A 24,738-nucleotide genomic window follows, 5' to 3' on the forward strand; every position below is an offset into this window, starting at 1 on the left:
AAGCTCAGGGTGAGTTCTTGTCGGTTTCAGAAAGTCTTTGAACCACGGGAGAAACACACTTAAGTCAAGAATTGGCTAAATCAAGTAATGTTTATTTAGAATAAAAAATAATACATGGATATATGTAGAATTAGGTAATGGGCATAATTCAAACAGCAATTTGAGAGTGAAATTCAAGCACACTGATGATAACAGTCTTACAACCAAACCTTCTCATCGCATATATGAATAACAACCCAAAAACACTTTAGACCCAATAAAAGAAATGTATAAGTAGATAAAACAAACAAACCAGTACTAAGATTAATATACCAAGGAGGGAGTAATTATAAAAACCCACTGGGAAATAAACCTAAATATGAATAACCAAACCCACTATAAGAATATTAGGAGATTAACCAAGATTATAAGTAATTATATACTGCTTATAAAAGAACCAACTACTAAAGAAGCAAAAACACTCTCCAGTCCAAGCCAATTGAGTTAAACTAGATTACGTTAGAACTATGGAGCTGACATAGAGATCACCACAATCTCAACCGGGAATAACTATAAATGAGAATTTAACCAAGACTCAGCCTAACCAGACCAACAGAACGCCACCAGAGAATTAGAGATTTAACCAGCGCCTCACTTTGCGTTGACCGGCCTCGGGCAACCGGTGTCCTCTCTGCCGCGAAGGGAACCGTCAGTGTCGACCGCCAGGAAGGGTAGCTCGATCCAGGTGGCCAAAGCGGGTTCTTCTGGTGGACTTCACGGTGCAAGCAGGGCTTCGGTTCTAACGGCAAGCGGGAGCCTCGCTCCGGGCAGCTGATTGATCAAGGGTTCTCTTCGCGTCCGGGTCTGGTCTAGCGAGCGATGTATAACGCTAAACATGAGCGGTGAACTATAGGCAGCTCCATAGCGCTAAGGTGGTTCAATAGCTGGAAGCACCTAATTCTCTAATTCTGTTGATAAACGCTAGAGTTGTGTTGGTCAGCGCGGGCGCGCTGCAAGCACAGCTCAAGCTAGGATCTATGACTCAAGAACTTAAGAATCTCTAAGCTGAATCTAAAAGAAAGTAAAACAAAAGAGAGAGTACAAAATTCTAACTAAAACTCTAAGTTAAAAAGAACTTCTAAAAGAAAAAGAAAGTGAACTATCTAAACTCCAAACCGAACTTAACTGAACTGACTTACGAACTAACATCCACGTTTATTGGAAACACGCCCCCTTAATGACGTATTGGCCCTAAACTGTGATAGGTTTCCTAACTGCAGGTATAATCTCTAAAACCCAATCATCTTCAGGTAGGTGGAGTCTTGCCTAGACGACTTTCCCCTTCTTTTTTTATTAACTTTTAAACCGTAACATTCTTAAATGATCAGATTAACAATTGCTTATTAAAATGTACTTTGACATAGAATACCCACAGTTTCCCCACATTAACCCTCATTCATTCATCCACCAGACATTTCCAAACATAACCCAATGTTGCATAACATTTTAGTGATATGGATAAAACATCTCATAACTGAAATTTTAACCAGACATTTAGATAATCATATTTGAAGAATGGAAAGAAATATAACATATAAAAAGGAATACACTAACTTACACACACCAGACTCTTAGAAAGGAAAGAAAGAAAAACTCGTTATGAACTTTAAACTATCAATTCAAGATTTGGTTATTAAACTGATTAAAGTATGTGGAAACATGCCATGATAGCTTTTAATTAATTATTTAACCAGACTGCTAGTTTGTTGCCCTCCGTATTCTTCTTGTAGTTAATGTTCATTCACATCTTAAGAACACATTTTGTTTTTTTTAATGTTTTAACATTTTTCAGCCTTAAACCTCCCCTTTGAAACGGCAGACTGTCCTGTGTATTCGAAGATATAAATCTCTGGCCGTCGTAATTCACACCTCTTCCCCCACTAAGGAATGCGGGCCCCATTGCTCTGGTTAACATAATTTCAAAACCCTTTAAATCTGAAATTCACTATACCTTTTATACTTTTATGCTTTGTTCTTTACTAAAAAGGAAATTGTATCTATATAACAAAAACAAAGGTTAACATTACACTGAGTAGTTGCAATGGTTCAGCCAATGACAAACAAGACATAATTCTTCAGCCCTGAACCTGTGGAAGAAAAGAAAGGTAAACCTCAAAATGGTTCTCTTGGTTAGAAAGTGTTCATCACATTGCTTGATAACCTGCCTCTCACAATATTAAGGAGTTACCCAACAGTTATTTAAGTTATTATAAAATGAACGTTCCTCTCATGATAGCCTTGTGCTCCAAGAAAAGTTCCTTTGTTCTCCTGCGGGTGGCAGTATTGTCTTGTTAAATGTTTCACACTCTTTGACCAGTTCAAGGGGTCAAGCTGTGTGTGTAAATTAGGGGTGACTTTTTAAAAGGTTTGCTCCGAAGATAGTGATCACCAGGTGACATGTTAATCCCCAACGTTTTATGGTTGTTTTGTTTAGATGCTCTCAGTGAGACAGGGTTGATTTTCTAGCCAGATGTTTCCAGCAAATGGTCGTAAAAGTCGTTAAAGTGTTATCATTCAAGGTTGGAAGGAATCCCCCTTTGCTCTCCAGCGGAATCTCTTGAGTGGATTTAAGAGGACAAAGTGTGATTTCACAGTGAGATATCAAGCTATCTGCTACAAGGTGTACAGGTGTACAGGTGTACAGGTGAACAGGTGTACAGGTGTACAGGTGTACAGGTGAACAGGTGTACAGGTGAACAGGTGTACAGGTGAACAGGTGTACAGGTGTACAGGTGTACAGGTGTACAGGTGAACAGGTGTACAGGTGTACAGGTGAACAGGTGTACAGGTGAACAGGTGTACAGGTGAACAGGTGTACAGGTGTACAGGTGAACAGGTGAGTGAAAGCCTGGGTTCAGGTTCCCACTAGTATGCAGAGAACAATATTTACAACATAGAGTAGAATAAGTTAAATAAAATAGAAATATATGATTAACTTAAACTATATACACAAGTACTACACTAATGTATACTATAGACATTTGATATTGCACTGTATACAGTACAGGCCAAAAGGTTGGACACACCTTCTCTTTTTCAGAGCGTTTTCTTTATTTTCATGACTATTTAAATTGTAGATTCTCACTGAAGCATCAAAACTATGAATGAACTGTGGAGTTTTATGTACTTAACAAAAAAGTATATATTCTAGTTTCTTCAAAATAGCCCCCCTTTGCTCTGATTACTGCTTTACACACTCTTGGCATCATTCTCTTAATAAAACTTCATTTACGATGTGGTCACCTGAAATGAAAAGTTTTCTAACAGTCTTGAAGGAAGGAAGGAGTTCCCAGAGGTGTTTATTAGCACTTGTTGCTCCTTTGTCTTCTTCACTCTGTGCTCCAGCCCTGAACCTGTGGAAGAAAAGAAAGGTAAACCTCAAAATGGTTCTCTTGGTTAGAAAGTGTTCATCACATTGCTTGATAACCTGCCTCTCACAATATTAAGGAGTTACCCAACAGTTATTTAAGTTATTATAAAATGAACGTTCCTCTCATGATAGCCTTGTGCTCCAAGAAAAGTTCCTTTGTTCTCCTGCGGGTGGCAGTATTGTCTTGTTAAATGTTTCACACTCTTTGACCAGTTCAAGGGGTCAAGCTGTGTGTGTAAATTAGGGGTGACTTTTTAAAAGGTTTGCTCCGAAGATAGTGATCACCAGGTGACATGTTAATCCCCAACGTTTTATGGTTGTTTTGTTTAGATGCTCTCAGTGAGACAGGGTTGATTTTCTAGCCAGATGTTTCCAGCAAATGGTCGTAAAAGTCGTTAAAGTGTTATCATTCAAGGTTGGAAGGAATCCCCCTTTGCTCTCCAGCGGAATCTCTTGAGTGGATTTAAGAGGACAAAGTGTGATTTCACAGTGAGATATCAAGCTATCTGCTACAAGGTGTACAGGTGTACAGGTGTACAGGTGAACAGGTGTACAGGTGTACAGGTGTACAGGTGAACAGGTGTACAGGTGAACAGGTGTACAGGTGAACAGGTGTACAGGTGTACAGGTGTACAGGTGTACAGGTGAACAGGTGTACAGGTGTACAGGTGAACAGGTGTACAGGTGAACAGGTGTACAGGTGAACAGGTGTACAGGTGAACAGGTGTACAGGTGTACAGGTGAACAGGTGAGTGAAAGCCTGGGTTCAGGTTCCCACTAGTATGCAGAGAACAATATTTACAACATAGAGTAGAATAAGTTAAATAAAATAGAAATATATGATTAACTTAAACTATATACACAAGTACTACACTAATGTATACTATAGACATTTGATATTGCACTGTATACAGTACAGGCCAAAAGGTTGGACACACCTTCTCTTTTTCAGAGCGTTTTCTTTATTTTCATGACTATTTAAATTGTAGATTCTCACTGAAGCATCAAAACTATGAATGAACTGTGGAGTTTTATGTACTTAACAAAAAAGTATATATTCTAGTTTCTTCAAAATAGCCCCCCTTTGCTCTGATTACTGCTTTACACACTCTTGGCATCATTCTCTTAATAAAACTTCATTTACGATGTGGTCACCTGAAATGAAAAGTTTTCTAACAGTCTTGAAGGAAGGAAGGAGTTCCCAGAGGTGTTTATTAGCACTTGTTGCTCCTTTGTCTTCTTCACTCTGTGCTCCAGCTCACCCCAAACCATCTGGATTGGGTTCAGGTCCGGTGACTGTGGAGGTTCAGCTCATTTTTTATTAAGTACATAAAACTCCACATGTGTTCATTCATAGTTTTGATGCTTCAGTGAGAATCTACAATGTAAATATCAGTCATGAAAAAATAAGTAAAGGTAAGCCCGTACTGCATGTGAGGTAAAATATAACTGTTCGATAGAGGTAAGTTAAATGGACTGTATAACAAGGCTGGCTCTATATGATTTGTCCTCCTTCGGAGTGTCGGTCAGAACACTGGTGTTAGTGGTGATTAAGGATTAATTGTACTGACACCTCAGGTGTGTTACACAGCAGCACTTTACTTGCACACAGGCTGAGTGGAATACAGAGCTTGTAAAGTATGAAAAGTATGGTCTGGAACAAAAGAAAATAGCAAAACATTTACATAAATGTTTAGAATGAACTAAGCATAACATTTGTGGCAGTTACATTCACATATAACCTCTTTGGCAAATAATACAGGAAACAGCTACTTGAGTGGCCTAACAGTGCCCCCTAGTGGGGAAAAGGCGGTAATTCACCTATTTTCTGCACAGAAGGTTCTAGAACTCTTGCTAGTAGTACAACATGGAGCTAACACACATTTTATAAGCCAAAATACACACCATACACTTAATAGAAATCCCAATTAACGATTAATCCACACTAGGTGGCCTTAAGACATTACTAGAAAGGATTTTACACATTTATAACAGATAGCTAACATTAGAATATTAACCAAAATATCAACAGTATCAAAACATCTACTCTTGACCACTTTAAACATCAGGTAATCCACTCACTTCAAGTCAAGGACGCATACTTCGCACACAAAGGGGGTAAAACATGGAGGAACAGACACACACAGCTTGTACTTCTCTCTCCCTGGCCAAAAAAACTCCATTGAACTGTGACTCAGCACTTGAGGCCCCTCCCAGAGTAGGTAGACCTATAGGAACGGTCTTTCCAACAATAACTGAATATATAGATATTACAGTTCTATTTACATGTGTGTGTGTGGAAGTGCGGAAATAGATTAGTAGGTTGCAGTGTATCTATGAGTAAAGAACAGGGTGCAGAATGCTGTGTGTGGGATAAGTGTGGGACAGTCCTGTAGGTACAGTGTGAGGTAAATAACAGGGTGCAGAGTTTGTTTGGGTGTCAGTGGGGTGGGTTGGGCAGAACACTGTTCTACTGGCTGTTCCACATCCTGGTCCCCTGGGGGAAGAAGCTGTCTCGGAACCGGCTGGTTCTGGTCTTCAAGCTTCCACTCGGCAGCTGTGAGAAAGTCCTGAGGATGCTGGGGTTCAGACCAAACCTCCTCAGCCGTCTGAGGAAGTACAGGCGTTGTTGTGCTTCTTCACCACCCGTGTGGTGTGTTCTGTCCACGTCAGATCCTCGCTGATGTGAACTCCCAGAAACTTGAAGCTGCTGACCCTCTCCACCGCAGTCCCGTTGATGGAGATTGACGAGTGTGCTCTCTCCTGCTTCCTGAAGTTCACGATCAGCTCCTTGGTCTTGCTGACGTTTAGAGACGTTCTCCTGGCACCAGTTTTCCAGGATGTTAACCTCCTCTCTGTATGCCGATTCGTCGTTATTGGAGATCAGGCCAACAATTGTTGTGTCGTCAGTAAATTTGATGATGAGATTGGAGCTGTGTCTGGCTGTGCAGTCGTGGGGGTACAGGGAGTACAGGAGGGGGCTGAGCACACAGCCCTGAGGGGCTCCGGTGTTGAGGGTCAGTGAGGAGGATGTGATTCTGCCCATCCTAACCACCTGCTGTCGGTCCAGACTATAATCAATGTAATTCAGGCTTAATCTAAAACAGCACTGAATCAAACAATGAAACATAAGAACACATTTTTAAACATTTCAATCAAAATGGTTACAAATAAATTTACATTTCTGATCTCAATTTAATTTTCATCTTTTACAGAAAAGCAAGAATTTGTTTTGAAGAAGTTTCTGGGTAAGTTTTATCCCCCATTCCTGTTCAGACGTTTAAATACACTCATTAGCCAAATCATTAAAACCAATGACATGAGGTAAAGAACAGTGATGATCTGAAATCTACAGCAGGTGACAGTCAGTTCTTCAGTTCTGAATTGGATTCTGCTTGAAGAAACATTAATATTGGAACTGCTTAAAATTGACTTGTTTACCCTTGTTCAAAGATAGATAAAAAAATAATAATATTTTAAGAATTAATTAGTATTTAAAACTGGCAACAAGTTTTGGCTTAAATTCTTTTAATATTTTCACTACTGGCTCACATTGACCAGAATGATATATATAAACATGGATTAACATCCATTACATAATAAACAAAGTGTCTGGTATGATCAGTGTAGAAACAGGTCATGATACTGATCCTGATGTAACTGTTTATTAAGAAGTTGGTTTTAATGTTTTGGCTGATTGGTGTACTTGTGTAATAGAACAATTCTTTAAATAAGCCAGTTTTTTTTTACTTTTAAATGTCAGTTTTAAGCCCTGTTTTTTGTGTTTAGAAAAGCACAGCGACGTCAGCCAGGCTGAAGAACCTCCATGTTTCCTGTTTGGAGACGGACGAGGGCGGTGTGTAATTTACTGTAATCTAAACCGGCGGCACAGCAGCCAGTGCATGTCTGATAAACTGAGGAAAAAAGAAAAAACAGCTCTATATTTTTTCCATCATCATCATCTGGTTTCTGTGATGAAGAATTCTGGACTTTTTTCCACAGACTTGAATTTGCGCCAAAAAAAACGTATCTATCAATTTCTTCCATACAGTAATAAAATCCTGAAAGCTGTTTATAAATCTCCATAAATCTCCATAATCTTAGTAATCGTCTCAGTTGGAGTTGTTTTTTTTTTAATCGTAATTTAAGGAATTTTCTCAGAGAATCACCTTTACGTTCCCTTATGTTGCACTACTTTACACCACTGCAATTGTAAATCACATCTAAATGAAGAGCTGTATCTTCATCTTACTTGAAAATGCTTTTAATGTGTCTAATTTATTTTTATACTCTATTTAAAAATATGTTGATTTGATATCTGTATATTATTATTATTATCTGTATTTTTTTTTATTATTATCTTTTTTTTTATTCTTTTTTGTAAATATCTGTAAAAATCCTGGTTAAGCAGGAAAACTGTAGTAAAAAGAGAATTAATTTTTTTTTTAGGGGAAAACTATTTTTAATGCACCCTGTAATAATATTACCCAGCAGAGCTAAACGCAGATCTGTGTAAAGAAGCTTTCACTGCCTCTCAGCTGAACGTCTTTTGGTCTCCTGTGTTTAAAATGTGATGATATTGTTTGTTTTGGTAAATTTGGTCTTTATAATGCATACAATAACATATAACAATAATAATTTAATACAATACTGGAATATTGTTGCATCATTTATGTCAGTATTCACAAAATGCCATGTGACTAGAGAAGGCGGAGTCTCCTGCACTGAATGTGGGTGTGATTTCTGTTCCTACGGACTGTTCTAGCCAGATGCCGCCAGTCACCATCATTACCCCCCACTGCACTGCACTGCACTGTCCACTGCGGGTGGTAATATCAGCTTCTACGGTGTATTCCTGTATTCTCACTGTGGCTGGAGGAATATTAACTTCACAAATGGAACATCCCTTTTAAATTCAGCTGGATGAAGATCATCAAAATCTACCAAACCCTTCAATTACAAAATATTTTCAAATTCATATTTCCTAAAAGAATAAAGGAACGTGTGGTAAAATTGAAAAACTGTCTAAAGTGAACTTAAAATTTTATAAATGTTATAATATAAAGTATTTCAGTATTAAAGCAGGAAGTTGTAATGTGTAACAGAGTTCTGTATCATTACAACATCTCTGCTGTTTATAACAAACTAAACCGAGTGTAAATCTGGTATAAATTGGTAGAGTTGTGTATTAAATTATTATAAGTGTATTAAACTCCTTCCTCAGTGTAAATTAATGCACTGGGGGAGCAGGGTTGACTCCTCCAATATGGCGGCCGAGCTGACATGTCTCCCCGATCTGTACTCCCTGCCCGATTAGTGCCACGCATGCGCACTGCAAACTGAGCAGGGGGCACAGATCGGGTAGCCACGGCTGTCAACGGTTTTCGGTGCTGTGAGATCCCTGATCAATTATAATTACAAAATAATCTGTTAAAATGTATAAGTCTGTGGTGTTTTTATTTATTTATTTTTACATATACCAAGTCTAAACTACTTCACATTTTATTTGTTTATCTTTCTGTAATCTAGATAGAGTGGGAGATAAATTAAAACAAAATACAAACATCAACCAGAAAATAATTTATAATTAATAAAATTTTTCTTTGAGCAGTTGATATATAAACTGTGCATTTTACACTGTGTCAACAAACCTGTTTGGGTTATACCCATATTATGAGGGGTGGTCTTTGACCAGTTGTAGTATTTCTCAAGCTAACAAAGAATTTATGTATATAAAAAAAATATTCTTAAAATACACAGCAAATTATTATAAATAACACTCATATAAATAACTCTCAGAGAAAGCATGAGAGCAAACCCACATCCCTCTCAACACACACACACACACACACACACTTTCCTTGTCCGTTCCTTTGTTGCAGGATGGCGCGTGAATGCTGAATTTAATGAAAATATTCTCTTCACAGATCTGCAAAACCTAAAATCTTTAATTTTGACACAACGGTGTACAAACTTTGCGACAGTGTGGGCGGAAGTACACCTTGGCATTACCTACCCGATCTGTGCCCCTGGTCATCTCGCTCATTTTGCAGTGGCACAAATCGGGTTACACAAACTGAATGTTTCCCATAATGCATCGCGAGTCTCGTTACTAATCAACAGACAGCTGAACAAACTGAGCGATCCAGTTTCTGGATAAAACGTTTAAAATCCTCAAAAATGCATATAGATTCACCCAAATAGCTGATGATCAGCATATCAACAATATTACAGGGTTTATTCCAGCATGAGCTTGATTAATATGCCTTAAATATCTTAAATGAACGAAGTAAATATTCATAGAGTTACATAATAGCCAACACAGTTACTGCTTATTCACATTTCCATCAGCAGGGCTAAAAGCTCTGTCTCTGTGAGCTTAGCGTTTTCTATCTACAACACTGACGAGTTAATTTCAGCCTCAACTCCACATTTAGCATAAAACCACGCAATCTGGCAACACTGCGAGTAACTGGACGCTGTTAATTTCAGATGTTTCTCACTACTTAGTGAGCTAAATAGTATTTCCCTGTATAGTGCACACTAATGAGGGAGTAGGAAGCCGTTTCAGTCATCTAAGGGTGAATCCCATTTCTCCCCTTGGCCCTACCCCTTACCCCTACCCCTTCTTTTAGAGTGGAATCTAATTTCAATAAGATTCACCTTTCACCGGGTGCTTGAAGGGTTGTCCCAATTCCCAGGGGTAGGATTTTACCCCTTCCCCTTGAAACTCCGTTCCCGGTGAAAGGTGAATCTTATTGAAAATAACCTCCATAATATACTAGAAATTGTATATCACACTGGTTCCCAACACTGGTCCTGGAGCAGGTAATGTGTTACAAAAACAATATAATGTGCAAGAATATGGGTCCTCAGTGACAGAGGAATCACTGGTATATCACAATGACGTTTGTCAATGAACAATAAATACATAAATAAATAGCACTGATTTATGACCAGGCTACTAGCGGTGGTGTGTAGGTGACCCTGCTGGGCTGATGTGATGATAGCAGTGGAGCGCTAAAGTTCAGTAGCCTAGCTGCTGGTTAACTAGTTAACTTTAGGGCATTGTATGTGTACAGAAAGGGGGCAGGAGGTGCAGAAATTAATTAATATTGTCCATTCCTTAATTCCTCTGTGATGGGGAGCTGAAATTAGCTCTGATTATTTTTTATTTGATTTATTTTTTCCGTTCCACCTTAAATGCGGTAGCGCCTGCCGTCTGTTGCACCATTTAAGGTGGAACGGGAAAGTTATAGCTAGCTAGCCAGCTACCGAAACGAACTACTAGCGAACTTTTTATGCTTGTTACGAAGAATTCAGCCATAAAACATCAAAACTACACAATAAACTAAGGTAATACAGTGCTAATCGTAATTTTTAACATGGAAAATACTTTCTTTGGTCGCTTGTTCGGCCATCTTGCCAGTCATTCTCATACCCCTCGGTACGAAGTGTGGGTCTGGAAAATCTCCGTTTGAAGGGCTAACTAGCCCTACCCCTTACCCCTACCACTTCATCCTAACAGGAATCGGGACACCCCTACCCCTTGATGTGCACGCGCAAAACAGAGGGGTAGGGGTAAGGGGTAGGGCCAAGGGGAGAAATGGGATTCACCCCAAGTGTTACTCGCTTTCCCCGCCCGCCCTATGTAGGGAGCGTGTGTGGGGATTGGAGCGCGCCCGCAGTGTTGTTAGCCTGAGTTTTAAACCGGGTTTATTAGATTTACACTGAGATCGGACTGTCTGGAAAGCGCACTCCTCAGAAACCACAGGTAAACCGGATTAAATAATGCGAATTTAACGGTGATAGTGCAGCTGGTGAGCTGAATTTGATATAAATCGGTGTTTTAGGGAGCTAGTTTAGCTAATTTATTAGCCTGGTTAATGGTAAATCACCGATAACAGACTCAGAGAACGGTAACACACCCCCACACTGCGGGTTAACATGAATTAAAACCATTTTTAATTAATAATTCTAGGATTTAAAGCGGTTTATACGCCTCTGTTTTAATGTAGACCCTTTTTTCTGTTATATATAATGTGCTGTTGTTGTAGTAGTTATAGCTTTAGCTTTGAGTGGTGTTTTTGTAACTTACTGTTCTCTGTATAAATACAACTTAGTAGTTATAGCTGTAAGTTGAGGTTATGCAGTGAATAATCAGTCTAATTTAGGTAGTTTTTATACGTTTCTAACTGAAAATGCGTTTCTAATCTAAAAATGTCATTTGTATTTGTATTATTTTCTTTGTTTTTCATTGTAAGTGTAAAATAACTCCATTTCCCAGGAAACTGTTCTGTTTCGCGGGTTTTTCCTGCTGATTTCCTGTTCAGCTCAGCCAATCACACGAGTGAAAAGCTCGACAGACATTTTCTATCTAATCCGCGCCGAGTATGGGCGGGACTAAGAGGAGGAGTGTGACTGTGTTTGAGAAGTTGTGTTAAGACTCTCCGGAGCGCTTTTATTATATTATATTTCTGGTGTTCCACCTCTTATTGGTGGTGTGTTTATTAGATTGAGTGTTTAATATTCATCGTTTAATCCAAGGGGTTTATTTGTGTATTTCATTTTATTTTATTTCATTACCCAGAGTTCATGTTTATTACCCAGAGTTAAATGGGTTAGGTTTTATTTATATATCTAAAGTGGGAGTTTAGTTTTATTTGAGAGATTATATTATTATATTTTTTTTTTCTTCATATAAGTAAAGACAAAATTCTGAGAGCTAAATAAATAACTCCACTTTTATTTTCACTAAGTCACGTGTGTTTGGCTGTTTTCTTTTTAAGGTATTAAAATGTTTGTGGAGGCCCCATTTTATTATTTGAGCAAGTGTTAGCTTATTCAGCTAAAGGGTTATCTGGGTATTTATATAACCCTAACCAATATCAGTTTGAGGTGTAGGCCCCCTAAATGTTTGGCGCCTTTAGGGAGGGGTTGCATAACATTTGAAAGATATGATTAGCAAGTACACATATCTTTTAAGCTGGTATTTTACTCTAGAACATCTATTAACTACATTAAAGGGGCACTAAACCCCTTGACTCCACCCTCAGCTCAATATTGAAAAATGCCAAAAAACAAGGAGAATGGGGTGATGTATGGGTTTAGGGACAGTGCAGGAGGGAGAGCTGTGTGAGCAGTGTGCCTCTAATAGCAGTGAGACAAAGACGATTGGATGTCAGCAGGGCAGTGTTATGGTATTATTGATTGATTAATCTGCATATTGTGAGAAAGCATTTTAGTAAATCTATTTATTATTTTTTCCTCCACATATGGTTTAGCATTTAGCGGCACTTTAAATACATGTTACATAATATTAAAATGTTATTTTTTTTGGTTGTTCAAGTTTCTCTTGTATTGTATTATTGTAAATCAGTAGTTACAGTAAGCTTTACTCCATTACATCTACATTATTTAAAGAAAGTCACGGGTCATAAGTCCAAAATTGCTATCTATATAAATATTGATATTATGGTACCATATGGACACTACAGGCCCTAATGCACATTCCCCATCTTTGCCTGTTTTACAGTCACAAAGCAGCTTTACAATAACACAATCACAGGACGAAGAATCAGGCAAAACATAAAAATACAGAATAAAGAACTTCCAGAGAAAAAAAATCGCTCTCAGAGCTAAAAGAGGAAGAAACACTGAGAGGAACCAAGACTCACATATAAGGGAGGACAATCCTACCACTGATCAAACAGCTTTTAAAACATTAAAAACATTTTGTGGACAGATGAGACCAAATTAGAGCTTTTTGGTGAAGCACCTCATTGTACTGTTTACCGAAAACAGAATGATGCCAACAAAATAAAAAAAAACTACTGTACTTACAGTTGGTGGAGGTAATTAGATGTTATTGGGTTGTTTTGCTGCCTCTGGTACTGTGTGACTGAAGATTACTAAAGGATTTTGGTTGCAGTGCAATAGTGCGCCCAGTATCATAAAGCTGAGTTTGTGCTCTAGGTCTTGGGTCTTGCAGCAGGACTTTGACCCCAGACATAATTCCAAAAGCACCGAAAAGATGGATGGAAACAAAGAGCAGGATTGTTTTTAAGTCGTCTGCAATGATTCCAGATCCAGTTCCAACTGATCATCTGTGGAGAGATCCTAAAATTACAAACTCAGTGATCAAAATCCAGCATTTTAAAGTCTGTTTAAAGTGTAAACGTGTTGTAGAGGCACGTATACCAGCGATTTCTCACCAGGAGGTACACTACCCAAAATCAGCCTCTGAGAGCTGGTCTTTTTATAGGGCGGTGAAAAATATTTAATTTTGATCTTCAGTTGTAAGATCTTAATAAGTGTGTTTAATCAGAGCACACCTGTAATCGTTTACCTGTCTGAGTTTTAACTTCCTGTGTTGGTCTGCTGCAGATGGAGCCATGAGGCCACGCCCCTTCTCCACTGCTGCTGCCACTCACAGCCGCGTCCAGCCTGGAAACACCATGAACTGTAACTCCGCCCTCCGGCAGCTATGACTCCGTCATCCTCCCGTCCAGAAGTGAGTAAAGGATGGTGCATTGTTGTGTATTACAGTTACTTCAAAGGCCAAGGTTTACAGATGTTTTTGTGTCTATTGAATTAATAAAACTAAAACATGAAAATATTATGTTCTGTCATATCGCACAGAATAGAATACTTCTGCAAAAATGATTATATTTATACATGAGCTAATGCAGCACTAAAGCACATTTATGGCGACATTTACAATAATATAAATAAAACAAAGAAGCCCGGGTTACATATTTCCCCCAGGCCATTTATATGATCACCCCCCCACTGTGATCATGTGTTCAGTACCAAACACTTCCTGAGATTTTTATACTCAGCAAATCAAGTTCTTTTTCAGAAATTATTACAACCAAGCTGAAATTTTTGTAATAAAGTAAAAAAGTTTCCTCTATCCAATTTATCATGCATTCTTTATTCCTGCTCCTCACGCTGCCTTTATCTTTATCTCCCCTCAAACATACAAATATATACTAGTATTTTAATATTTAATACATTTTACATTTCTTATATTCATTCATTATTTATATTTAAGTATCCACTATAAAAACTTAACATCATAAGTGTGATATAACATTTTTAATCAATTGACACCAATACTTCATTTACAATTTATAAAAACTCCTCCCCCTCTATATGGTGGCCTTTATTTGTAGATGTGTGTCTTGTTTTAGGTACAGAGATCCGGAGGTTCTGTTCAGTTACAGCTCCTCTATGGTGCAGCACAAGCCACCAAAGAAACTCACAATATTACCAGAGTTTAATGTGTAGTTTTAATGTTGGCCATTTTCTTCTTAACAAACATTAGAATATCACTAGTAGTTCTTTTCATTCCACCTTGAATGGTGTGACAGACAGCAGAGGCTACAGCATTCAAGGTGGAACAAAAAAATAAAATAAAATAAAAAAGAATATAATGTAATTTCATCTCCTGATCAAAGAGGAATTAAGGAATGGATAATAATAATGAATTGCTGCAGCTCCTCCCCCTTTCTGAAGACACAGACAATAAAATATTCCTTAAAGTTCACTAGTTAAACATCATACCTGTGTTTACCGAATTCCAGTTAAATATACTGATCATTTTACACAATTTCAGTAGATTTAAAACTGTACCTGTGTTTTACAGAACGACCGGACTGCAGAGCATCACCTGCTTCCCCACCAGCCTCAGGACCCTCGTCCCCACCAGCCTCAGGACCCTCGTCCCCACCAGCCTCAGGACCCTCGTCCCCACCAGCCTCAGGACCCTCGTCCCCGAAACTGAGGACATCCAGCTGATCAGAGACCTGCTGCAGCGGGACCCCGAGAAACCACCAGCCGCCCGCCAGGTGATTATTTATTTATTTATATATATATATATATACACACACATATAAACACACACTGTATTAAATAATTATTGATTAGTACTTAATATACATTAAGTACATTATGTACATGCTAAACATACAGATTTATACAGATATATATTAAATATACAAAAAGGGGTTAAAATATTTAACATACGTATTTAATATAGCACCTTTTCAGAACTAAATATTTGAAATGTACAAAAATATGTTAAATATACAAATAAAATGAATATACAAAACTATATAAACTGGATTAGAATTTACAGAAATGTACTAAATCTACAGAGCTAAATATATAAAATATTTGTACACTGCTAAATTTAGAATAGCACAGCTAAAGTACACATTGGATTATAATAGCACCACTGAGAGAAATTTCTATTTAAAAAAGCACTACTAAGGTGCATTTATGATTGAAATAACACTGCTGATGTAAATATATGATTAGAATAGCACTGCTGATAAAAAAAAATATATGATTAGAATATAATTAGATTTGTGTGTGTGTGTCACATTGCACAGTTGTTTTTGCACTGTAATCAGTCAAAGTCTTAATGTCCTTTTTTAAAAATAAACTTGCAGGTAAAATAATCTTGTAGAAGAGAATAGAGAGTATTACAGTTTATTTAATCATTAATAATTTGAGTTTGTTACACAGTCATCGCAAAAACCATCAAAAACTTTAAAATGATGAAACCGGTACTTTATTTTCAAACACTGAGGGTGACCCTCATTTACAGTGTTACTGAGCATTTACAGCATTAAAAGGATTAAACACATTTAATAATAAATAAGAAATATTAAGGAATAAAATAAATACTAAATTTAAATCAACATTTAATGCATGTGAGTAAAATATATATGTAAAGTAAAATATTCTAAAAGACCATAAAAACAAATTGACACAAAATGTAAAGAATTTAGGAAATATAAAATAAAAAAGTAAGAATAAAGTAAAGTAAACGATAAGAAATGATAAAATGAATAATAATGAACTAAGAACATAAGAGTCAAAACATAAAACATTAGAATGAAAAATAAAAAGTAAATATAAAGCAAATTAAACATTAAAATAATAAGAAAAAGATAAACTTATTAAAAAACTCTGATGGTGATCAGAAACTAATGGTTTAAAATGATTCAGTGAGCTGAGCTTCAGCGTTTCCTGTAGTGAATAATTCCAGATCACTAGTGCTCTCTCTCTCTCTCTCTCTCTCTCTCTCTCTCTCTCTCTCTCTCTCTCTCTCTCTCTGTAGCTAAAAGCAGATTTTCACTGAAAACTCTCCTTCCTGACAGGTGATCTGATCACTGGAGCGATAAGATAATTACTGTTATTAAATTAGATTACAGCTGGCAAACGGCCAGAAAGTGTTTTATAAATTAAAATGATCCAATGAGATTCTCCTGGTGCAGCTAGTGAGGGCCAATCAGCTCTATGGTGTAGTGTGCAGTGGTGAGTAGTGAGCAGTGGTGAGTAGTGAGCAGTGGTGAGTAGTGAGCAGTGGTGAGTAGTGAGCAGTGGAGAGAAGTGAGCAGTGGTGAGTAGTTTGCAGTGGTGAGCAGTGGTGAGTAGTGTGCAGTGGTTAATAGTGTGCAGTGGAGAGAAGTGAGCAGTGGTGAGTAGTTTGCAGTGGTGAGTAGTGTGCAGTGGTTAATAGTGTGCAGTGGTGAGTAGTGAGCAGTGGTGAGTAGTGTGCAGTGGAGAGAAGTGAGCAGTGGTGAGTAGTTTGCAGTGGTGAGTAGTGGTGAGTAGTGTGCAGTGGTTAATAGTGAGCAGTGGTGAGTAGTGAGCAGTGGTGAGTAGTGTGCAGTGGTTAATAGTGTGCAGTGGTGAGTAGTGAGCAGTGGTGAGTAGTGAGCAGTGGTGAGTAGTGTGCAGTGGTGAGTAGTGAGCAGTGGTGAGTAGTGTGCAGTGGAGAGAAGTGAGCAGTGGTGAGTAGTTTGCAGTGGTGAGTAGTGGTGAGTAGTGTGCAGTGGTTAATAGTGAGCAGTGGTGAGTAGTGAGCAGTGGTGAGTAGTGTGCAGTGGTTAATAGTGTGCAGTGGTTAATAGTGTGCAGTGGTGAGTAGTGAGCAGTGGTGAGTAGTGAGCAGTGGTGAGTAGTGTGCAGTGGTGAGTAGTGTAAGGGTCAATCTCGGAGCAGAATGGTAGATTGAGTCTAATGGTTTAAGAGCGCTTGCGGACACTTTTTTAAAAATTACATCACCATAATCCAGCACTGCACTAGTATACTTTTCTCCACTATTTTTTTTCTAGTGCGCACAGGTAAACAGGATTTATTCCCATTACTGGTGATTTCTAAATTTTAGATGAACAGGACAGTTTTGAGATCAGTCTGTAAATATTTAGATCTGCAGCTTCTCCTCTTTTATGCAGAGGAATAACAGGAGCTGTTTTCTAGATACTGGGAATTCTGCAGGATAAAATAAAAAGATGAAAGACTTTCCTCTGTTATACAGAATAAGATCATCAGAGTTTCCAGCATCAGAAACCACAAGTTAACAGACAGCTCCCCAGATAAGAGCATCTAAATACTTCACAGAGTATTTTAGTTTGTTCTGCTAGCCAATCAGAACAGACCTTACACAGTGATCGAGGATCTCAGTAACAAAATTAATCTTCATATTAATTTCCAGGGTTTGCAGTTTGCAGTGCTGATGTACGAATACAGACCAATCGGCTTCAGATAGTTTTTATTGTGTCATTTAATGACCTATGTGAAGTTCAGCCACGTTTCTCCATCTGCTGCAGGGTTAAGCAGTAAAGGACCTGAGTGAGAGCAGCCTGTGGGAGGAGGGTAATGAGACAGTAAGAGACGAGTCCTGATGGTGTTGATCTTAAATCTCAGTTTAATGTGTGAAATTGTTGATTAATTTTAGGTTTTTTTCTCCGCTGTGCTGCAGCTTCAGGTCGGGGTGATCCGTCCCGTCGCTCAGAAACAGATCATCCAGAACCTGCAGATCCAACACCAGAGTTCCCCTTAACATTTACTCAGCTTCAATACTACACTTTAAATACTCCTGTACAATACTACACTTTACTACGCTTTAAATACTCCTGTACAATACTACACTTTACTACGCTTTAAATACTCCTGTACAATACTACACTTTACTACGCTTTTAAATACTCCTGTACAATACTACGCTTTACTACGCTTTAAATACTCCTGTACAATACTACACTTTAAATACTCCTGTACAATACTACACTTTAAATACTCCTGCACAATACTACGCTTTAAATACTCCTGTACAATACTACACTTTACTACGCTTTAAATACTCCTGTACAATACTACACTTTAAATACTCCTGTACAATACTACACTTTACTACGCTTTAAATACTCCTGTACAATACTACACTTTACTACGCTTTAAATACTCCTGTACAATACTACGCTTTAAATACTCCTGTACAATACTACACTTTAAATACTCCTGTACAATACTACACTTTACTACACTTTAAATACTCCTGTACAATACTACGCTTTAAATACTCCTGTACAATACTACACTTTACTACGCTTTAAATACTCCTGTACAATACTACGCTTTAAATACTCCTGTACAATACTACGCTTTACTACGCTTTAAATACTCCTGTACAATACTACACTTTACTACGCTTTAAATACTCCTGTACAATACTACACTTTACTACGCTTTAAATACTCCTGTACAATACTACACTTTAAATACTCCTGTACAATACTACGCTTTAAATACTCCTGTACAATACTACACTTTACTACGCTTTAAATACTCCTGTACAATACTACACTTTAAATACTCCTGTACAATACTATGCTTTAAATACTCCTGTACAATACTACACTTTAAATACTCCTGTACAATACTACACTTTAAATACTCCTGTACAATACTACACTTTACTACGCTTTAAATACTCCTGTACAATACTACGCTTTACTACGCTTTAAATACTCCTGTACAATACTACACTTTAAATACTCCTGTACAATACTACGCTTTAAATACTCCTGTACAATACTACACTTTAAATACTCCTGCACAATACTACGCTTTAAATACTCCTGTACAATACTACACTTTACTACGCTTTAAATACTCCTGTACAATACTACGCTTTAAATACTCCTGTACAATACTACGCTTTAAATACTCCTGTACAATACTACGCTTTAAATACTCCTGTACAATACTACACTTTACTACGCTTTAAATACTCCTGTACAATACTACACTTTAAATACTCCTGTACAATACTACACTTTAAATACTCCTGTACAATACTACGCTTTAAATACTCCTGTACAATACTACGCTTTAAATACTCCTGTACAATACTACACTTTACTACGCTTTAAATACTCCTGTACAATACTACGCTTTAAATACTCCTGTACAATACTACGCTTTAAATACTCCTGTACAATACTACGCTTTAAATACTCCTGTACAATACTACACTTTAAATACTCCTGTACAATACTACGCTTTACTACGCTTTAAATACTCCTGTACAATACTACGCTTTAAATACTCCTGTACAATACTACACTTTAAATACTCCTGTACAATACTACGCTTTAAATACTCCTGTACAATACTACACTTTAAATACTCCTGTACAATACTACGCTTTAAATACTCCTGTACAATACTACACTTTTACTACGCTTTAAATACTCCTGTACAATACTACGCTTTAAATACTCCTGTACAATACTGCGCTTTTACTACACTTTAAATACTCCTGTACAATACTACACTTTAAATATTCCTGTGCAAATACTATGCTTTTACTACACTTTAAATACTCCTGTACAATACTACACTTTAAATACTCCTGTACAATACTACACTTTTACTACGCTTTAAATACTCCTGTACAATACTACACTTTAAATATTCCTGTACAAATACTATGCTTTTACTACGCTTTAAATACTCCTGTAGAATACTGCGCTTTACTACGCTTTAAATACTCCTGTACAATACTACACTTTAAATACTCCTGTACAATACTATACGTTTACTACGCTTTAAATACTCCTGTACAATACTACGCTTTACTACTCCTGGACAATACTACACTTTAAATACTCCTGTACAATACTACGCTTTACTACGCTTTAAATACTCCTGTACAATACTACACTTTAAATGCTTCTGTACAATACTACACTTTACTACACTTTAAATACTCCTGTACAATACTACGCTTTACTACACTTTAAATACTCCTGTACAATACTACACTTTAAATACTTCTGTGCAATACTACACTTTACTACACTTTAAATACCCCTGTACAATACTATGCTTTACTACACTTTAAATACTCCTGTACAATACTACACTTTACTACACTTTAAATACCCCTGTACAATACTACACTTTACTACGCTTTAAATACCCCTGTACAATACTACGCTTTACTACGCTGTAAATACTCCTGTACAATACTACACTTTAAATACCCCTGTACAATACTATGCTTTACTACACTTTAAATACTCCTGTACAATACTACACTTTACTACGCTTTAAATACCCCTGTACAATACTACGCTTTACTACGCTGTAAATACTCCTGTACAATACTACACTTTAAATACTCCTGTACAATACTACACTTTACTACACTTTAAATACTCCTGTACAATACTACACTTTACACTTTAAATACTCCTGTACAATACTGCGCTTTTTCTACGCTTTTGTAGACGTACTGTGTGATGCAGAAATATAATCATATACAACAAATATATACATATACAGTCACTTCTCTTCCAGTCTTTTCCTGTTATAATTTCTTTATTTAATTTATTTTCTACACTCTAGTCTAATACTGTATATAATTGTATGTTGGGCTCTTTGATCTTTATCTGTGTCTTTGATCTTTCAGGTGGTGTCGGGTTCATCACTGTTTGAAGTGTTGATGGAAGGTACAGAATGAATAACACTGTATGCGGGTTTGTTCCTGAAGGTCGGCTGTGATTGGCTGTTTCAGAGCTGAAGTTCTTACTGTTCGCCGGTTCCCCCAGGGCTCCGTCCGCTGCCGTTCACTCTGCTGACTCGAACCACGTGATCAAGCAGGGGGTTTTGCTGAACTTTTCCAGTGCGTCGGATGCGTTTTTAGACTGTAAGCGTATATATTACATTATTGAGACTATTACAATAATTTTCTTCAACTGGAACTCAACTTGCTTATTGAGAAAACGTATATCGATGACATGATTACTTTCTCAAGTACTCAACGTCAACTTATAATAATACAGAAGAGGAGTTATATAGACAAACAATAGACTTTCATTAATATATTACTGTCTTGATTACTAAATTGCACTACATTAATTCTTGATAGATAACTTCCTCAATTTCTCATGTCATTCTTAATATATTACTTTAATTACTCCACTTCATTCTTAATTACACTTCATTCTAGATATATTACTTTCTTTATTACACTTCATTCTGAAGAGCAAAACCAAAACTTGATAGCTGAAATAAAGCAGGAATTGCACTTATCAATAACCAAACGAAAGTCTCCAGGGGTTTGTTTGGAGAATGCTAAAATTTAGATATACAGAGATGGAATAGCGTGTCTTATTTAGCTCTACAGTCGAGAGTGGAGGAGATTAAAATGAAGATGTTGAACTTTACCACTGGAGGTTCCCTCACGTTTGATGAATGGAAAAAGTTCATATCAAGATTTTTGTGGAAAAGGAAAAAACCTAGAATCATATTCAAAACACTGATACTGAGAAAAGACAGAGGACTGAAAATATTACCATGCAGCTCAATTAAGATAAATAGTTTATTGCAATGGAAATCAATCCATTAACCAACCAGACAATCAACCAACCAACCTTTATTTCCACTCAGTAAATACATTAAGAGTGATCCTCGTTTTCAATGCAGCCAAGCATACACAACATTAAAGGGACTGAAAATTAAATATAAATGATAAAAACAAGCAAACAATGTAAGATTTACATAAGAAAAATAAAGTAATTAAACAAAAGTAACCACAATTAAAAAAGTAAATAATGGAACTAAAATAATATGAATAAAATAAAAAGGTAAAAGGCCAAATGTAAAAGCAGTAACAAAACAAATAAAAGGATAAAATGAATAAAATAAAATTAGATAAATAAAAAGACAAAACAATTAAAATAAGTAAAAAGGTAAAATAAAAAACTCAACTAAAACAGGTACAGGTGGTTAGATAATAAAAGTTTAAAACGATTTAGTGACACAGTGAGTTTTAGTGTTTCCTGTACCTTTATGCAGAGGAATAACATTAGCTGTCAGATAAAATGGAAAGGTTAAAAATATACATAATTTGCTCTAAAATAACAGAGGTTACAAGTAGAGATCCAGACCATCCGCACCTGTAATTTTATCACGGTTAATAATTAATCACATGCATGTTTATGTTTATGTAGAGCTGGTAGAGAGGAGGACAGATGAGGAACGAGTCTCATATGCTTCTATCTATCTATAAATTATTGCAATCTATCAGAATGGTCAAAATAATATGAAAAATCTAACCAATAAGGTGTGGGAGTCATTATCATGCACCATTTGAAGGCGGGACTTCCTTTTCTGAACCATGGTCACAGGAGCTTATTTGCTTTAGTAATATTTCTAAAAATTAAATAAATTCTAAATAAAAATTATGTGTATTAATGTGTCAACAAGCAATTTGTCAGGTTTTATGAAAGTTTTTTTATTTTTTATGTACAGAAATTAAGTTTATCTTTTCGTTGCCTCAGGGCAACGTTGTGCAATAACGGGCATTTTTCAGGCATGTCTTTGCTAACAATGTGTTTGGATGTTATTACATATCATATTTTGTGCACAAACTGCAAATATAGTTGTATTTATTTAATTGTACACTTTTAACACATTTTGCCAGAGAAATGGGTACAAGATTGTTCTATAGAAGAAAAGACAAAATACAAAATTGGGGTGAAGATATCTTTGTTGTGTTTTTGTTGGTACTGGAAACTTATTTTTTTTATAAGATACTGTTGGGGATGAAGATGAAGAAAATGATGTAGATGATGGTCTTTTGGAGGAAGACAGTAGGTTTTCCCAAACACTATACGGAAAATGTGTCACACCACTGCCTCTCCAGTTACACATCCCTCCATCAGCTGATTAAATTCTTACTCCTTATCAATACTTGAAAAGTCTTCTCTCCCTATTTGAGCTTATTGTTAAGGAGTCAAACCGTTAGAGCATCCAGTGCAATCATACCAAGCTGCTTAAACTTACTGCAGAAGAACTTGAACAGTTCATTGACCTACAAGCCACCTGCATCTATTGGAGCCAAGGTAACTGCATTCCACACTACTGACCGGAGGCCATCAGAACAATTTCTCTATTTCAGCAACAACAGTGATCAGCCCACAAAATACAACAAGATACAAGATTCAGCCTCTCCTAGAACACATCTCACCAAGCTAAAGTACATATTAAACAAGAAAAACTACATGTTTTTGTGGTTCTATACTGCTCTCTGAGCACTGTTCTATGATATGTGATTCAAATATGTACCATTATTGCTCAACATTGCCCTTATATGACATGATATGACAAAAACATACTGCTATATCAACCCCCACGGATACTACAACAACCCACACAGATACTATAACAACAATATAACTATTTTAGCATCTTTCGCCAGTAACATCAACACAGAGTTGTTAGCTTTGTTATTGTTGTTAGCTATTAGCATTTAGCCCAGTAAAACAGAAGGCTTGATCACTACACTCCAGTTCAGTCACGACTGACTGTATCCTGCCTCAAAACCACGCCTGAGTACACGTGAGCACAACTACGTATTTATTTATTACAATTCAGACCAGAAACCAACGACTTTTAAAGCTACTCCTGAAACCTGAAAGGCTGCATGTACTTCCGGTGACCTCTGGTTGAAAGAGTATGTAAACAGCAGTGCTGCCGCCCTGTGGTTAAACTCAGTATAATTCAGTAACTACAGCAGTTCTGTTCAGAGAAGAAGTTAATTATTTATTAATATTCCTCCATCTACAGTAGACAGTAGTGCAGAAAGAAAACGCTTTGAGAAGATTAAATATAATTAGCAATAAGCTGAATATGGGTATAAAATTCTGCTAACAGTGCAGATAAAAATTTCAGTTTATAGCTAATAGCTCTTAATCCCAAACCTCGGATCAGCTCTCGAAAGTCTCCAAGGTTTTAATTTTGAAATGTGTTTATTTTTTTTAATGTTCCTAAATTGCCGTTGTAGATTTAAGCCAATAGCTCACAATCCAAACATCTGTTCTGTTCAACTGCAGCTTCAGTAGAAGATGTTTTAGGGCGGACGCTGTAGAGAACAGTTAATATCATGAATATGAAATCTAGAGCTAAAATTAAGCTGTTCTTCCTTCTGTTCTTTAATAATCTATAGCAGAACATCTCTA

At 36.9% G+C, this 24,738-nt stretch overlaps 1 protein-coding gene and 1 long non-coding RNA gene across 2 annotated transcripts in view; both read left to right on the forward strand.

Moving 5' to 3' along the window:
- Positions 1 to 8,065, forward strand: part of rgs7b (regulator of G protein signaling 7b) — a 93,681-nt gene extending 85,616 nt beyond the window's left edge. Inside the window, exons 16-17 of the mRNA XM_049464779.1 lie at positions 6,625 to 6,657; positions 7,199 to 8,065. Of these exons, the coding sequence (XP_049320736.1) occupies positions 6,625 to 6,645 (21 nt within the window). The 3' untranslated portion in view covers positions 6,646 to 6,657; positions 7,199 to 8,065. The remainder of the gene's footprint in view (positions 1 to 6,624; positions 6,658 to 7,198) is intronic.
- Positions 8,066 to 11,039: 2,974 nt separating this feature from the next.
- On the forward strand, positions 11,040 to 23,263 carry LOC103041121 (uncharacterized). Its single transcript, XR_007424534.1, has 4 exons — positions 11,040 to 11,183; positions 13,796 to 13,922; positions 15,060 to 15,261; positions 21,186 to 23,263. It is a non-coding gene; the product is annotated as an uncharacterized LOC103041121 (long non-coding RNA).
- Positions 23,264 to 24,738: the final 1,475 nt, after the last annotated feature.

The sequence above is a fragment of the Astyanax mexicanus genome, chromosome 15 (genome assembly GCF_023375975.1).
Source record: "Astyanax mexicanus isolate ESR-SI-001 chromosome 15, AstMex3_surface, whole genome shotgun sequence".
NCBI lineage: Eukaryota > Metazoa > Chordata > Actinopteri > Characiformes > Acestrorhamphidae > Astyanax > Astyanax mexicanus.